Source organism: Neltuma alba, unplaced genomic scaffold (genome assembly GCF_004799145.2).
Source record: "Neltuma alba isolate B1F8T4 unplaced genomic scaffold, ASM479914v2 tig00011783_pilon, whole genome shotgun sequence".
Taxonomy (NCBI): Eukaryota; Viridiplantae; Streptophyta; class Magnoliopsida; order Fabales; family Fabaceae; genus Neltuma; species Neltuma alba.
Window position 1 is genome coordinate 417,949 of NW_021636406.1, and position 18,635 is coordinate 436,583.

General features: G+C 32.8%; 2 protein-coding genes across 3 annotated transcripts; both read left to right on the forward strand.

Moving 5' to 3' along the window:
- Positions 1-666: 666 nt before the first annotated feature.
- Positions 667-2,541, forward strand: LOC114717923 (probable aquaporin NIP-type). The gene is made up of 4 exons (XM_028903153.1): positions 667-798; positions 916-1,335; positions 1,483-1,544; positions 2,252-2,541. Exons 1-4 carry the CDS (start codon positions 685-687, stop codon positions 2,460-2,462), a joined length of 807 nt encoding a protein of 268 aa, XP_028758986.1. The 5' UTR covers positions 667-684; the 3' UTR covers positions 2,463-2,541.
- Positions 2,542-8,290: 5,749 nt separating this feature from the next.
- LOC114717926 (protein WVD2-like 7) lies at positions 8,291-14,502 on the forward strand. Of its 2 annotated transcripts, none has more exons than XM_028903156.1 (10): positions 8,291-8,811; positions 8,986-9,094; positions 9,921-10,763; positions 11,058-11,249; positions 11,386-11,426; positions 11,516-11,602; positions 11,680-11,782; positions 11,878-11,949; positions 12,515-12,624; positions 13,768-14,502. In XM_028903156.1, exons 2-9 carry the CDS (start codon positions 9,053-9,055, stop codon positions 12,617-12,619), a joined length of 1,485 nt encoding a protein of 494 aa, XP_028758989.1. In that variant the 5' UTR covers positions 8,291-8,811; positions 8,986-9,052; the 3' UTR covers positions 12,620-12,624; positions 13,768-14,502. The 2 variants fall into 2 exon arrangements, with proteins under 2 accessions (XP_028758989.1, XP_028758988.1); XM_028903155.1 differs by having other exon boundaries at positions 8,292-8,811; positions 8,954-9,094.
- Positions 14,503-18,635: the final 4,133 nt, after the last annotated feature.

Consider the following 18,635-nt stretch of genomic DNA (forward strand, 5'->3'; position numbering starts at 1 on the left):
CTCTTGAAGCATTGGGAGTTGTGGTATTTGGCACCACGACCCATTTCACCAGAATGATAGATTGGGCCCGGCCCAAATACAATTTTTGGACCTATAACTAAGGCCCTGATGGGTCATCAACATCACGCTTAGGATCTCTGCCAGTCATTGTCCGTATTAGAAATAAGTGAGTTGCACACACGCATGTGCTGAAAAAAAAAAAGAAAAAAAGAAAATTAATGCGTCACCAATGTTTGGTCTTAAATACTCTCCATAATATAGTTAACGAAGAGTTTTTTTAAACTAAAAATTTAAATTATATTACACCAAAATATAATATAAATTTTTGTATTATATAAATTATGTGTATTAATTGAAAACTAAAGAAAGCAAAATGCATGTAATTAATCCTATTCCCAATATATATGTACAGATAGGAGCTGGAAAATAGGGACATTGTGGCCATTAACTGAGTCCAAAGGCTCAAATTTCGTATCAAGTTCACTAATTGTCCCACAAAATTAATAGCAAAATCAGTACAGTCAAATCTACCCAAAACACATACGTTTTCTGATCTAAGATTTGGCATTCTAACTCATCAGGTTCCTATCAAAAAAGAAACCCTAAAAGGAGCAAAAGGCACAGAAAAAAGGGCAAAAGTAAAACAAAAGAGAAGAGAAAGAGAAACAAAAAAGCAAAAAGAAGATGCCTAGCAGTAACGATGATGAGGATATCGCAAATATGGAGGAAGGTGAAAATAAAGCCTCAAGAGGATCTGGTTTTTGTGGTTCTACTTCCACAGTTCAAATCATACAAAAGGTGTCTCTCTCTCTCTCTATATATATATATATATGGAGAGAGTTACATGCATGAACTTGTTACATTAATTTCATCAATATCGATCACAAATTGTGACATTAATTTCTCGTACCTCAGGTAATTGCAGAGGTAATAGGGACATACATGGTGGTATTTGCGGGGTGTTGTTCAGTGGTTCTGAATGTGTTAGATGGGAGGGTCACATTTCCTGGGGTGTGTATAGTTTGGGGTTTGACGGTGATGATAATGGTTTACGCGGTGGGGCACATCTCCGGCGGCCACTTTAATCCGGCTGTGACCGTGACGTTCACCATGTTCCGGCAGTTTCCTTGGAGACATGTACCACTGTACATAATAGCACAGGTGGTGGGATCCATACTGGCGAGTGGAACGTTGTACATGTTGTTCGAGGTGGACGATAAGTCGTATTTTGGGACGTTGCCGTCAGGATCAAATGTTCAGTCACTTGTAATGGAGATCATTACTTCATTCTTGTTGATGTTCGTCGTTTCTGCTGTTGCCACTGATACCAGAGCTGTTCGTCTCTTAATTCCACTTCAAATTAACGATGGAATTTACAAATTTTGTCGTTAAATTATGTCACTAATTCACTGTTTTTGTTTTTAATGTTTCAGGAATAATACCTTCAGTTAATTAATACTTTCTGCTTTGATTTATTACCAGATCGGAGAATTGGCAGGAATTGCAGTTGGCATGACCATTGCTGTAGATGTCTTCATTGCTGGGTAATTTTTAATCTAACTATTATTTCATTAGAAAACAACATATGTTTTTTGGGTTAATACAGTTTTTGCACTTCAAGTTTGCCCTCATTTTGGTTTTGATTCTTCAAATTTCAAATTATAGGTTTTGGTTTCCCAAGAGACAAAATGATCTAAGTTTTTATTGAATTTGATTTGTTCATATTTCATAATTCATAGAACTCGCGCATGATAGGACTTGTTATGGATTTAGATAAACCCTATTTATCTATCTGTGTACACATGATTCATAGTAATAATGTAGGCACAGATGAACACTACAGATTTATGCATTTAAAATCAAAGAACTTATCATGCATGCATGATCGGACTATCACCCTTATTAATCATATCTTTCAACAAGCTAGTAACATCAGTGCAGACAGATTTGTTTACCAAATATATGATGGATATCATTATGATTTTTAATGACCTGGCCAAATTTTGTTCTGGGAAAATTAGAGAAAAGTCCCCATTAAAAATTTTATTGGTGATAAGAACCTGAATCAGAGTACCGATACTCAACATGCACAAAATTTGCAGAGTACCAATATTTCGTGTATAATAATTTATCAGGTCCTTCTCATCAGTTTTTTATTTATTTATTCAAATTAGTTAACTAATTCTTATATTAAAGGAGGATAAGCAATTGATAGATTGAAGTGAAATGGAAGAATGGCTTTTGGTTGCAGGCCAGTGTCAGGAGCATCAATGAACCCAGCAAGAAGTATTGGACCAGCAATAGTGATGAACAGATATGAGTCAATATGGGTGTACATAGCTGGCCCTTTCATTGGCACCATTTTTGGTGGCTTTGCCTACAGCCTCATTCGTTTTACTAACAAACCTCTCCGAGAAATCACCAAAGCTTCCATCTTTAAAAAAACTCTCTCCACCCGCTAATTCATTCATTCTAACCATTTCCTTTTCATCCCTTCATCACTGCATCAAATTTTCTTCTGGAGTCAATTTTGGTGTAAAAGCAAGAAACGAATGAATGAAATTCTCACCCTTGGTAGAACTTGGTGTTTATTTTACTCATCATCAAACATTGTTTGCCATAAGAGTTTCAATGAATTGAACTGTAGATCCATAAATGGGCCATGTATTAATGTTGCAAATGTTGGGTAAAATGGGATTAATTGAGCAACAACTCATCAGTTTTGTTCATATATAACAAAAATAAACCAAAGTGGCTTACTTTACTATATACTAATTGTGCATGCATTAATGATATCCTATTAAATTCCTCTTCTTCTTTTTTTTGAACAAGGTGACAAAGCCTATTTTGCCAGCACACGAATTTCCTTATTAAAATGTATGGGTGTTTGGTACTATATATAAATATAAATATATATATTCGGAAAATGTAAGGTTTGGATGTTGATATTTTTATATACGCAGGATTCAAAAGTATAAAATAATATGGATATACACGAAGAGAGAAACACGTAGCTGTAGGCCAGAACACATGGAATCACATGAGATAGAGATAGAGGCAAAGAAAGAGAGCTCTCAGTCAATGAAGAAATATGAAGGATGTGGGACCTTCTTATTTTGTTTCTTAATTACTTCATGGACCCACTTTCCTCTTCAAAATTATTGATCAATTTCTTATAGATATATGTATATTATATTGAAATACTTGTGTCTACTCTTCATTTAACCCCTATCATCAACATATATAAACAAAATTTAGGTCAAGTTACATCTATTAGGCTAAATTTTGTAGGTGAATTTATAAGTACACATCGTAATTTAACAACTAACAAAAACAAAATAACAAGTGGTCTTGTTTTATAAATAAATTTGTAAGTACGCATATTTAATAATTCTCATGCAAACGTTCACAAATCCTAATTTATGTCATATGAACTTGTATAAAAATTTACAAGTATTCGTATGTGAATATACAAGTGGACATACATATTTTAACAACTAATTATGGCAAATTATGCAAAGTGTTATTGGAGGAATTAATATAATAGATATAAGTAACCCCGCGGGGTTAGGTCGACTGGCTGGGGTCGTCCTAGCTTAACCACGGATCTTAGGTTCGAGACGTGGGAACGCAGCACTCCAAAGGGTCAGGGGGCGCCGTCCGTATGGATCCTTGCAAGCCCCCGAATCCGGATTAGTCTGGGGACGTTGTCACGGCTGAAAGACGCCTATTTCCCTGGGATACCGGATGGAGTAATCCAAAAAAAAAATATAATAGATATAAGCAACTTAATATAAGTTTTTCAATACCCATACATTTATATATATATATATATATATATATATATATAAAAGAGATCATTGACTACGTGTGTGATGCCACATGGGTAGGACACCGCAAGGTGTCTTCTTCTTTTTATTGACGGGATCATTGTCTTTGACAAACATAGTTTCCTCCAATATATATACTAGTATTTTATTTGGAGACATTTGTAAATTGCATGGATAATATGCAATATTTAAAATTTAAGGTTATGTTAAAAGGGTTTAGAATACAATATTTCAACTTGCAATTTGAAATTAGAATTTTTTTTATTGTACAGTTCAATCATTTTTAATCATAACCACGTTCATTTGTGCGCCTTCTCTTGATCAAGTCAACTCAAATGATATAATTACATCTCATTTGTATAAGTAACAATTAACCAATAGTATACTGTATACATACAGAACAAGTATGTTTTTACCCAATATTTAGAACTTGGGTTCTAAAATAGGAAATTGAATTAAGTAGAATAGAATCATTTTGTGCGAACAGATAAGATAAATTTCAACTAGTTTTAAATAAACAATTGAACAAGTATTACACCTATTTCTCTCAAAATACAAAATATATTTTTTAGCACTCATTTCTCTTATAATATTACAATTTAATGAATTTAAAACTATGGGTATTCCTAAGAAATTGTGGTAATTTTTGAGAAATGTAAAATTATAAATTATTTTTAACTGTAGTCTTTAGTACGTGTGGGATAGTTAAAATAACTTATAATAAGACAGAAAAAAGTACAAATAACTTGCGTTTGTGCTGCACTGTATATAATCTAAAAATGAATTACAGAGTTAATCAAGAATAATTCCTCAGCACTTACAATTTACATTATAGGAAAAATGTTACTCTTATATTCTTAATTCACGCAAATTTTTAATTTTATTTTTAAATTTTAATATCGTTAAATTTTTTTTAACCTAGGAATATCAACAAAACAAATTCAAATGATGACGAAGTGCCTGCCAATCTAACGTATCGATCATAATAAGCAACTCATAATTTTATCAGTTAAAAATATCAGTAAATTGAGGAAAAAATGTATTTAAAATATTTTATGAAAGTCTAAAATTACTGTGTAAATAATTTCAGACTTTTTCTTATTTAAAATAATATTATTCGAGGCATTAGCACCAAGTTCCGCGGGTTCAGCCAATGAGATTACTTGGCGTCACTATCTGCAAGGCCGTGAGAATCGGGAAGTGTTCGATTGAGGCCCCCTGGTGGACCCCAGGTGGACTCAGTGAGACAAGCCCGGCCCAATCACGTGCAGTCACAGCTCCCTTGTTTGTCTCTATCACCACTTCTTTCCTCGTTTTTTTTTTGACTCCAATAATAATGGTAATACCCCCTATCATAATTATAAAATCTCGTTTACAGTCGATAAATAAGGTTTTATACTTAAAAGAGAACGTAGTACTGCCTAATGATAATATTACAATTTCCAGTTATTAGTATAAAAATTAATTAATTAATTTAAGTAGATTAAGAAAGTTTGTTAAGTTAGTTATTTATAATAAATATGGGTTATTTTTTTTAGAATATCTTTACTAATCACTTGTATTGGCTAGAATTATCATTTGATGAAATTCTTAACATGTACAACTACTACAAAAGCTATTTAGGAAAAAATAGATAAATATAAGAGATAAAATGAATTGAGATCTCATATTTAAAATTAAATTAAAAGTTAAATTATTTTTTATATTAAGCATCGGAAGTAGTAATAATAATAGCAACTGTTGACTTCTTGTTGTGTAGGACTTTTCCTGACATTTCTCCTCCTCTTCTTTTTTTTTATTCATATCTTTCCTATTATTAGATAAAAATAAATAGCCGAGATTTAATATTTTATAAAATTATTATAATATTATCTTAAAAAAATAAATAAATAAAATTTGATCCTCAGAGTTCACAATAAAAATAAAATACTGACTTTTGACCATTTATTCTTTTATTTAATAACAAAGGTGAGGTGAGGAGAAGAGGGGGAGGTGAGGCTGCCTAAATTTGTAGTGAAAACATCGACTTGCCAATCATCTTATAATTTAGTGACATGAAAACTTAGTATAAAATTATAAGTTTGATCCGCTTACAATCACTTGCCGTCAGTACGAGACATTCTAAATAAATAAAAAAAATAGAAATATGGATCCAAATTTGGGGAGGGGGGGCATTGTTCCTTGGATGGGAAGTGCTATGATATGCACAAAAAGTTTTGGGGTCCCCCACAACTACAAATCCTACTTTCTAGTGATTCTCTTAATTTCTGTGCTTTTTCTTCCATGGGAACACACTAAAAATTGCGGTGGCTTTCTGTGACTGAAACAGCTTCATAAATTTATTAAATTATATATTTATTCCTCTTTCTTACCATACCCTAAATAAAAATTTAATTCTTCAAGGGGTCATACTCATGCATGTATCCACACACAAAAATGACATTGATTTAAGAGTGTTTCGATAGACCAAATCATGATTTTAAAAGTATTTTTATAGTATACAAAGTAAATATGTAAAGGAATTTGTCTCATTTTATGAAAATTTGTTTTAAAAAAGTACTTTTCTATGTTATCAAATACCCATTTAATTCGTTATTATATGAATTTGTTTCTTTGGATTTTTTTTGGGTGAAAAATTTCAGGTCAAATTTTCTTTTACGATGTATTTAGTTAATTTATATAAACTAAAAGGATAAAATTTTATTAAATTTCTTGTTAGTATTAAGATTTATTCGAAATGATGCTTAATTTTCATAAAAAGAAATATAGAGACTTTTAGACAAATTTATGGGATCCTTATGCATTTTTGTGAGGTTCCACTTTTTAGCTGCATTTGACCCTAAATGGCAGAAAGGTTTCTCAACGTAATTATTTTTTTTATAAGAAAAATTTAAACTTGATGCCTTACTTTTCACTCTTTATGCAAATGAAAATTTAAATAAATTAAAAATAATAATTTATTTTATTTGACTCAACTATTATTTTTCAATTTTTTACATTTAAACTATAAAAAACATGTCACTGGAGAAAAAATGAAGTGAGAAGTAGCATTTGGATTATAATGATTGATGAGGTATTAAAGGGGATACCTTACCAAACAAGCACATCAAAGTAACATAAAAAATAAATTCATTAATTTGTTGGAAGAGGACAGAGCAACAAGCTCTATGATTGCATTATTTACTTATTTTTTTTATAGAAAAAAGCAACATAAATTAAGGAAAAAGTTTACATATTGTGTAAGATTTTTATTTTTTAGTTTTTTATTTAATACTGCCCTATTTTAAATAGGAACTACATTCATTTAAAGCCTTCCAAGTTTCATCTAACAAGAGTATTATTAAAAATATTTTTTTAAGGAAAAAAATCTTTTAAAGGAAAGATAATGGCATTGGAAGGTAAATTGTAACATCTCTCGAGTCAACAATGATGGGCTGACTTTGAAAGTTTGAATTCATTATATTATAAACATATCTGTAAGATTTTAACTTCATTTAGAACTCAAGTTTTATTAATTTCTCATCTCTATCATACCAACTATTATAGTTTTTGAACCAACCAATAAAATATTTTCAGGACCTAATTAAGAATAAGATCAAACTATAAGAACATGATAAAAAGGAAAAAAAATTATAAAAACCTAATTAAATATTGATTAAAATTATAAGAATTTACATATTAATTATCCTTATATTTTAAAATGTTTGAAGGATTTAAACCCTCCTCTTTCCCTGTCTCACCTCAGCAAATTTTTTTTGTACATGACTAATTGATAGGTTATATCCAAGTATTTGTGAAGCCTAATTGAAGGCCATTTTTTATTTTTTTTCATTCATAAGACTCAAATCAAAGATTTTGTATTTGAACAACTAATAAAATAATGAAGTACATCTAAAGTGAACTACGTCATGGATTCTACTTAAGCTAAAGTTTTGCTGATTTTGATAAATTTCCGTCTCCAAATCACTGAACACTTTTTAAATATACTCTTCTGATTTTATTTATAAGATAAAAATAAAAGATATTTTTTAGTCTTATTTATAAGATACTAAGAGAAATTTTTTGTATGGATATACAATTTTACTCCTCATTTATTATTATGCTAACTTTGTTTACATAAGGTATAATATATATTAAATAGGGATAAAATTGAAAAGTTGTTGAATTTTAAATAAGTGTTAATAAAGTTTAAGATTTTTTTTAGTTTGTGTAAAATATGATAGAAGTGACTTATAAATAAAACTGAAAGAGTATTATATAAGGTAAAATTAAAAAATTATTACTTTTAAAACAGAGTTAATATAGTTTAAGGTTTTTCAGTTTTTCTTAATCTCTATCAAATACAGTGAAAGTATTTTACAAACAGAGTCAGATCGTTATCAAATATGAAAATGAGGTAGTTCTCTCTCTCTCTCTCTCCCGGGTTTTCTTTTTCTTTTCCCTCCGTTTTCTTTTCTCTGCCTTTACTCAACAGGATTCTGATTCTGGTTTACAATAAATACAGGTATCAAGCAATGAAGCCAACACGCGGATGCACGCGCGACCACCACATTGCAATGCCTTCCTTCTCCCTCTGGTTTTCCTCCGCCTCAAGAACAGCAAGTTAGTTCCCTCACATATGCTCATTCTGTAACACACAGCCTCTGCTTAGCTTAACGTTGCGTTAACGATCCGTTTGTGGGGGCACGAGATTAGACTTTGCGTGAAACACAGCAATTTCACCACTGTCTGAGCGTTACAAGACAAAAGAAGACAACCGGCACATGATTGTGGATTACTATATTGTATTATCCCTTTCCAGTACTTGATTCAGATTTATGAGTTTCATATTAAACACCAACAGAAACAAGAACCTTCTTGCGAGCTCGAGCTAAAAGATCTGCTGTCAAGTAGCTACCTTATTTGCCCTCCGGCTTTCTGCCTCCTGAATCCCTTTAGATTCCGAACTGAAGCTACTACTGGAATTGGAATTCGCTTCGAGGTTGTGCTTCTTTGCGCTGAATTTTTATACTTGGGGTCACTTTCTTTTTGTAAATGCGTGTCGGTTCTTTGGATGATTTTTGTGTGCCATTCCTGCTTTTGAAGTACGAGTTTGTAATATATGTGCTTTTGGATAATTTCAGTGACGAGATTGTCTTGGTGGGCTTCATATTAGGACAAGGAACGTGATTTGGCCGTCTTGTTGATTCTGCTTATGGCTGGTGATTTATAAAGTGAGAATTATGGCTGGGGAGATTGAAGAAACGTTCAGCTTTAACTTTCAGGTTATTGTTATGTTTTTTTCCTCTGTTTTCACTCTCCTATTGACGATCTAACTATGGATCGTTTTGCGGCTTTTCCTTATACCAACACAATGATGAGTTTCTTTCGTCTTCTTTCGACTTTTGTTTGCTTTAGAGTGCGACAACTTTTTTTCAATACTCAATTTAATCCATAAATGGAGGGGGAAGACTTGAATATTTTAAGGTTTCAAAAGATGCCACCGACGTCTTTTTCCTTACGCGGTGATTGGGCAATCAGTGCTTTCATTTGCTGTGAGTAAAGTTGGTTAATGATTATATGTGTTCTATTTCGGCTGCAGTGCGGAACTGATCTAAATTATTAGCTCATGTTACAAGTTTGTCAAAATTAAAAAACAGTGATTGACTGCTGTGGATTGCTTTAGCATACTAGTTTACCATCATGGGCCTTACTCTGATATGCTTAATTTCTCTTCTTTTCTGATTCATATTGTATGATGGCATCTCGCCAAAATATTCATTTTTCTGACCTAGCGATCCACATCAAAGTATTATTTGACCATATAGATTGCTGTTCTGGTGATGTTGAAATAGTACAACGGAAAATGTTAAATATACAAGTGCGTAGAGGAGGAAAACTGCAATATTGTAAAACGTGGACTTGCAGTCTTTGTATGATATGGTGCTTCCGTTATCTTTGTCTTCACATCATTTTTTCATGGACCAAATTATTGTGCTTATCTAGTCCCCTTTCCGTTTTACACCTAGTTTATCATGAGAATTGCCTCAATCGTGTTGTGTTAATATCTTCTCTGGCTGCCGGTTCTCTGCTTCATTGCAAACCATGCAGGCAGATTCTATACATTCAGGCTCCATCTCGTTTGGGAGATTTGAAAATGAACCTTTATCTTGGGAAAGAAGGTCCTCATTCTCTCACAATAGGTACTTGGAAGAGGTTGAGAAATGTTCAAAACCAGGTTCAGTTATTGAGAAGAAAGCATATTTTGAAGCTCATTTCAAGAAGAAGGGCCTTTTAGGTTTCAATATACCCGTGAGTCAGGATGGGTCTGATCAAACAACCAGTGAAAATGACGGTTCAGAGAGAATTAGCAACCAAGAGGATTTTGAGTCAAATGAAAATGTTCATGGTGTTCATTTTGATCGAAGACTCCAAGAGGATTTTGAACCAATTGAAGATGACCAGTTTGTTCAATTTGATCAAAGATCATTGGAAGATTTTGAGCCAATTGTAGATGACCATTATGATCAATATGAACAAAGATCTTTTGAGGATTTTGGGCCAGATGAAGATGGCGATCGTATTCTATTTGATGAAGGACCAGCTGGTTCAGATCCTAATGGAGGGAATGGAGAGACTGGATATGAAAAGGAAGATTTGGTCACAGAAGGACCAAGAGTTTCATCATCTAACCAGCATATGGAATTCGCTATAAACAATTATGATGTTTTGGAGGATGCTATTGATAATACCAGAATTTTGGATGAAGCTCCAAAACCTGAAAATGAGACAAGCAGCACAATATCAGCTGATGACACAACGGTTGTAGAAGTGAAAAGGGACCATGATGATACTGTAAATAATGATGAATCATTAAGAACCATGAATGCGACTGAACCAACTAGAGGCGTTGAGCAAGCAGCTATGAATGATCCTCCAAGTCCCTCTCCCAAGGTATGCTTCTCCTCAGTGATGTTTAATTTTTTTTTTTAAAATGTAAACTCTAGAAAAGAAATAATAATATAGTTAAAACACTATTAATCCAGTACATCAGGATTACTCATTTCTACAATAACAGTATTGGATATATGTGCTTGCACACTCGTGTTCGTGCTCTCTTAAATTTTGTTTTCTTAAATACGGAGCTGTTTCAGTCTGTATTTTCTTCTGCATTGTTCATATTCTGCAGTTATTTAAATATGCCTGATATAATCTGTTGTCCTATGACTTTGGTGGACTGATGCATAGGAAACAAAGCCAGAGCATGGGTTGAGCTCTGTAGCCACAACTGTTCAAGTCCGGACAAAGAGTTCGGCTAGATCACCCAAGGGCTTGGCAAGAAATTCTAGTAGAGAGAGTCCAAGGAAAACCAATGTGGGAAAGAATTCATCGAAACTTGCAACGCCAATGACTCATTCAATTAACAAGACTCCAAAAGAAGTAAGAAGTTAATGACAGCAGTGTATTTCCGGAAGAATGGAAGATTAATGAGTTGATGATTATTTATATATTTTCAGATTATGTTGATTATGTTAGTGAAAATGCAGTAACAGCATACATGGTTCTTTATATGCAGGTTCCTAAAAGTGAGAGAAAAGCAACATGTGAGCGGAAAAGGTAGTTACTGTTCCTTAGATCTGAAAATATATATTTCACTCATTGAGGCCTCATACTTGTTCCTTTCTTTTTTTTTTTTTTGTGGGTAGTGAAAAAGTGCTGGCAATAAAAAAGGCTGCAGAATCCCAACCTTCTGTTTTAAAAGCTAATTCTAGAGGAATCCAAGAGGCCAAAAGGTTTGTTGACTTATGTTAAGGGTGAATCTTTTCTTTCCCTTCCTTCTGATCTGGACTAGTATGGTACGGTTGTTTAGGGTGAACCCAACTGTCCATTCAAGTTCAACGAACTCTGAGGCTAGGCCAAGGGATGCAGCTTTTAACTTCAAAAGTGGTGAACGAGCAGAAAGGAGGAAAGAGGCAAGTATAGGGCTGTCACTTCAAAAGTTCAATTATGTTGATCTTGAAAAATTACAGTTGATGATTATTTGGTTTGTTTTCATGCCCCTGATCAGTTCTACCTGAAGTTGGAAGAGAAAATGCATGCAAGAGAAGTACAGATGAATCAAATGAAAGCAATATCAAAGGTAATATAACTTAATGAATAATAATAGCTTCTGTTTCTTTGAGGAGAAATATATAGCAGGTTATCTGGTGGATGGCTCGTAAATGCGCGCAGTATATTGTTTTCTAAGTTATGGAACTTCAAAATCGAAATGGTTCTGCCTTTTTAATCTACTTCCAGGGGAGGAGGAAAGGGCACATCAGTGTGGTTGCCAAGAAAAAGAGCTGATGTGATGATTGTACCTGGCATACCCCACTATTCTATAATCTATTGCGTCATTTTCTGTTTAACTATATTATGAAACTTATAATTTTTTAAAAGGATACTGTCTTAAGTAACATGTGAAATACGGATCAAATCTAAGTAAAATGAGAGGAAAGATCTGATAGCAAAAGGTCAGAAGATCAAGGGTGTGGTTAACAATACTGAATGGAGAAAGAAACATGCGTAACGGATCCTAAATGGCTCTTACCAATTATTTATACTGGTTCAATTCAGACATCGCTGCTGCTTCTATTAATTGCTTATTATTGTGTTTTTCATGGAGCTCCAAGAAACCAATTGGATTCAACGTCTGTTTCTTGTAGGAAAAGACAGAAGCAGAGATTAGAAAACTCAGAAGAGTCTTAACTTTAAAGCGACACCTATGCCTTCCTTTTATCGCACAGCTGCTGCTTCAGATTCAGATGTGAATAAGGTAAATGGAGATTGCAATAACATAATTCTATTCCTAAATTGTATTGGCTGTCATAGATCTCATTCTTTGGCTGGATGTTGTGTCTTGGGTTAATATTCTTGTTCTTATTTTCTGATAATTCTTTTTCTAGGCTTGTGTGCCTGCGCGTAGACGTGTGTGTCTGTGCAATCATTCGTTGTTGCAGAAATTGGGGCTTGATCTTCTATGAATATAAATTTATTGAATGAAAATAGGAACATATATAAGAAAGGAAACAACAAATCTCGCCACTGAAATTACCCCAGTAGAAGACAATAGGTAAGGCCAGATAAGATACTCTATTTGAGAAACTTCTTTTAGACTAAAGAAATTTGAGGGATCAAAAACCTACAATTTAAAATAAGAGCAAAGTTGAGGTACCAAAAATTATATTAACCCTAAAATATTTATTATAATTTTATTATAATATAATAATAATATATATATAATATATAATAATAAAAAAAAAAAAAAAACAAAACAAAAGCGTACTAAAATGTAGGATATAATCATCAAAATAAGGTAAGGGACCTAAAATGATAGCATCTTCTGCTAAAGTAAATTTAATATCGTAACATGCTAAATTACACTAAAACGTGTTGTTTTCCAACAGTTGTTTTGCTGTTGGAAAATGACAAAGGGAAAAGATAAGTAATGTTCTGATATGGAGGATGTGCAAATTTGCAATTACCCGCGCATGTGAAATGTTTGGATGACTGGCTTCTGGTTGACCTTGTTCTAAAGCTAACTAGTTAAAACATGTTAGGAATGTTTTACGAACATCAACCCAAGTTAAAGTAAATATGCCTTTCATGTGTACGCTAATCATGATTATTATGAAATATTCAACATGTAACAGATGTTTTATTGCCATCGATTTGAATTTAAACATCATATTCATGCCATAGTTTTACACCCTGTTGGGCCTTTAACTATAAGAAATAGCGTAAAACCGTGGATTACCAACCTTCAGCTAAAGGATCGGACCTGCTAGGTGGTTCGGTCTTTTGCTGGCTTGGTTATGAATTAATTTTTGTAGCCCCCCCCCCCCTTTTTTCTCTTTCTGCTTTCCCTGTTTGAGCTCAACTATCTTAACATTTGTCGATTCTCCTTTCTGAATATCAGGCTATATCAGATAAAAACAAAAGCAAGAAAGTACAGAATAAACCAAAATGTGCCGCAGTTTCCTCAAATTCAAAGATAAGAAGTAGAAATGATCAAGCTGCTTGGGAATCTGTAACATCAGCCAAGCCACGTAGCATCTCATCCTCCGAGGCTAGTGTGACCTCTCCAAGTCCTATGGCCAACCAAAGCCGTCCCGTTGATTCAAGACAAACGGCTGGATTCCGAGAAGGAAGGAACGAGCAAAGGCCGCGTGGCAAAACCAGAGTTTCAGAGAGCAGCTTTAAGGAGGCCACAAGGCCAAACAGTAGAGAGAAGCGAACTGGGCACACTCCGAAACACAGCATTGAAACAACAAGGAAGAATATTGTGAGGAGCATTGATGTTAGAAGCAGTTCTAGAATTGGTAGTCTCACTGTACGTGTGGCTTCCTGAAAACTTTCTTCTCTTCATCTTCAAACTGATCCTCTGCGTTCTCCAGGATTGCTATCATCTTACTTTTTGTCGTCCACAAAATGCAATGTAATGATTGCACCACAGGTTCTCCTATGATATTGTTCTTCTATAATATTTTATAATATTAAAGTTACTAATAAGTCAATGTTGCCTGTAGCTATGGTAAATAATGGGCATGTTTAGTACCGGTGTCTTGAACTGTATCTATCCGGGCAACCCTTCATGTCAAAGAATTGTCTTCAATTTATTCATCGGAAAATGAATGGGAGAATTGTCTTTAAATTTTTTTTATTAAAGAATTGTCTTTAATTTATTCATCAGAAAATGAAAGGGACTTGTTGAAAATTTTTATTTTCCTTTTTTCTGGTGAAAATAGTTGAAAACTCATGTTGATGGATTCTCGAATGTCTTTCTTCTCAACCATATCTCTCATGTTGACTATATAGTATATCTATGCTAAATATTATAATGTACTGCTTTGGTTAGTTAAATTAATTAATGTGACTTTTTTTAAAAAATATCTTAAACATTTGTCTCAATTCTTCTTATCTTTTTCCTATTTGATTATTGTTGAAGAAATATCAATATAGTTGATTTGACAAAAAATTGATAAACATATAAAATAAGTCTTAAATGTAATATTGATATTAACTCCCAAATTAGATCATATATTAAGGATCGGAACAGCAGTAAATTAGTTTAGTTGAGAAAAGTAACATCCAAAAGCATTAATCACAATGTTGTCGCCAATTCGATGGTATCATGGGTATTTAAATTGTAAATATTTTTTTAAGCAATTTTATTAGCTGAGGTCCATGATGGTCCTCGAATCCATAAAACCTAAATCACAATTAGGTAGATGTGTTGAATAATTATCAATTTGGTTCTCTCGTTTAAGCTATCTGCCGGGATAATAACCTTTTAGTAAATTAAATTTTTTGTGTTCCAACCAAAATGCGGCAACTTAAGTGAATATCTCGAGTTTCCTCTCTTCTTTCTAATATATGAACATTTATTTAATTAAAAATATAAAACAAATGTACTCTTGTCATCCTAAATTATTTGGTCAGACCCATACATCTTGTCGCCGTACTGATGGGAAAAATACAACTTTTTTAATAAAAATTAGAGTTAAAATCTTAAATATTTTTGAGGTGCACCCAATATTTTGTAGTGTAATTTTACTCCTCATAGCTAAAATTAAAAACATAAAATCTGTCGAATGAGACGTCTTCAAATATTAACGATGACTCCGTACTTCCAAGACATCTAAACAAAGATATTGTTACGTGTAAACAACCATCACTCACCAAACCGATCATTTGATCCATGAAAGTCAAATGTTGGACATCGTGCAAATACATCATTAAAAATCATCATAAACAGTACACAAGCCATTCAATACTCCGTGACATCAACTATACATGAGGCATTCACCGTGCAGATGGCAATTTTTTTTTTGGCCAAAAGTGCAGATGGCAAATTGATACTTCCCTTTGTTCTCTTTCTGAGCCAATGACTCAAGGGCATATAGGATGTGTTTAGATTGGTGGTGGTAAAACTAACTTCTATTCTAATTGATTTTTGTAAATGAAGTTACAGTAAAAATCAATTAGTATAATACGATTTATATTTAGATAAGTATTTATAAAAAATCAGTTGAAAAAATTAAAAATTGTTTAGATAATTAAATAAAAAAATGAGTTCAGTTGTAAAATGACTGAAAAGGACACAGATTTTATTGAATAGTAGTGTTTGATATTTTATGTTTTTAATGTGATAATAGTTAAAAAAATATCTAAAATTATTATGATAAAATAAAAATAGTTTATTCGTGAAATTATAAAATAAAAATATTTGTTATTGAGAAAATTTTGAAAACACATTGTAGATAATTAGTTAAATATATATAATGGACAAATATGAATATAAATTAAAATTCATTTGGTCTCTAATTAAAGTAAATAAAATCACATAACTAATTAGATCGTAAGCTGTGTATAATTTAGTCTCTAATTAAGTCATGAATACGATTCATTTGCGCAATGTTAAACTTGACGAGGAAGCCTCACCAGTGCATGATTATTGTCTTCATCTATTACACTTTCATATTCAGCTTGTATAAAGTGATCATCAGTTGGAGAATTTTGCCTGATAAAATTATGGACAATCATTGTTGCACAAACTATGCGGACCTGTGTTTGAAACTTGAATTTGGGCATATCTCTTAAGATTACAAATGTATTCTTCCAAACCCCAAAAGTTCTTTCATAGTGCATCTCAAACTTGAATGATAATAATTGAAGGCCTCATTCTCATTTCTAAATCCTAAGTGACAATTAAAGTCTGGAAGGTGATAGCACTCATGTTTGTAGGGCCAAGGTATCCCACTTGTGATGGATAACCAGTATCAACCAAATAATATTTGCCTAGAAAATCATGACTCAATTATGTTGAGGTGAAAATAATACAATTGAAGCAGAATTTAAAAATAATTGATTTGAAATTTAAAGAAATATACCTTCAGGTGGATGAGGAAAATTCATGGATAGAGTTAAGATAGCAGAATGAAAAACACGAGCATTATGTGCACTACCTTCCTAGCCCGCCAACACGAACGTGAAGCACATATCCCAATCACATACGGCCATAACATTTTGATTGGGAAATCCTTCCTCCCAAAATATTTTTCTTGCCTAGCTCAACTAATCTTACAATTTATATAGGTGCCATCAATTGCTTTGATTGCATCCTTAAAAAATGGAAAGTATCATAGATCATTGGCTATTTTTGGGTAACAATAGGAAAATATAGGATCAGTTGACTTGATATTTTCTCAACATAAATTGAGGCAAGGATCCAACACTTTATGAAAATGCTGACTGACAGTTTCTCCTAAACACTGAAACTTTTTTGAATCATCCTATTACACTGGCCATGCGCAATTGTATTCAAGAACATGGCAACAGATTCATGGACACCTATGTACTTAGAATTTTGTAAATCATGTTCAACCAATTTAGGGCATAATCGATGGAATGTCTCTGTTTCCATTCGAAACATATCCTTAGACCGTCCTTCATGCCCATGCAAAAATTCTTGTACTCATAAATAACCTATTTGTTCACTAGTTCTGCATGGCTGTTTGCATAGAAAAGATGTCACATACTAACCCATTAACACATTTAGCTCTAATAATTGTGTTGTGTTCATGTAAAGTAAGAAGTAATTGAGACCGTTCATCTCCCCCATTATCATCCCAACTCTCACCCCAACCCTCTGCTGAATCAAACATGGATTATATTACCTATAAGTGGTTAAATACTAAATATGAGTAATATTTTCACCCAAAAAAAAAGATAATACACAAATAATCATTAAACTTTAACATAATAATTAAACATAGTCATAAAAAACACAATAGTAAACATAGTAATATTTTCACAAAAAAAGAAAAGATAATTCAGTATCCTCCATACTCAGCAGATTAATGGTAAGCTCAGTAGTGATATCACTATTGGACATTTTGTTTATTGCCTCTGCTATATCCTTTGAAGCAGTAGCAATCGAACTTATTGCATCTGCTATTCTTTTTGTTGCTGGCATTTTTTGCTTCTTGCACTTATCCACCCCTTCACCTCTTTCCTCCTCCCTTGACTTTCTGAACCACTAGGTACAGTGGGTGTAGTATTCGATGTGTTTGCAGTTAAATTAATGCCGTCCAAATTGTCCGAACACTCCTGTACAACGTCCAGTGTCAACACCTAAAAGCCTGTCTTCACTATCCCCTAAACCTTTTTTCCCAATCCATTGTTGATTGATAGTCATTTGGCTTATCAACCCTCTGTGGCTTAGGCTGGGTCCAAGATAGTGCTCACATATCCTTTCTGATGCTATAGTATCCTTGAATACGGGTTTTTAGCATTGTAAAATGACTGAAACGGACATGGACTTTATTGAATAATAGTGTTTGATATTTTATGTTTTTGATGTGATAATAATTAAAAAAATACCTAAAATTATTATGATAAAATAAAAATAGTTTATTTGTGAAATTATAAAATAAAAATATTTGTTACTGAAAAAATTTTGAAAACACATTGTAGATAATTAATTAAATATATACAATGGACAAACATGAATGTAAATTTTTAATCTCTAATTAAAGTAAATAAAATCACTAACTAATTAGATCGTAAGCTGTGCATAATTTAGTGTCTAATCGAGTCACAAACACGATTAATCTGTGCTGCAGATGTCAAACTTGAGGAGGAAGCCTCACCAGCCACATGATTACTGTCTTCATCTATTACACTTCCATGTTCAGCTTTTATAAAGTGATCATCACTTGGAGAATTTTGCCTGATAAAATTATGGACAACCATTGTTGCACAAACTATGCGGACCTGTGTTTG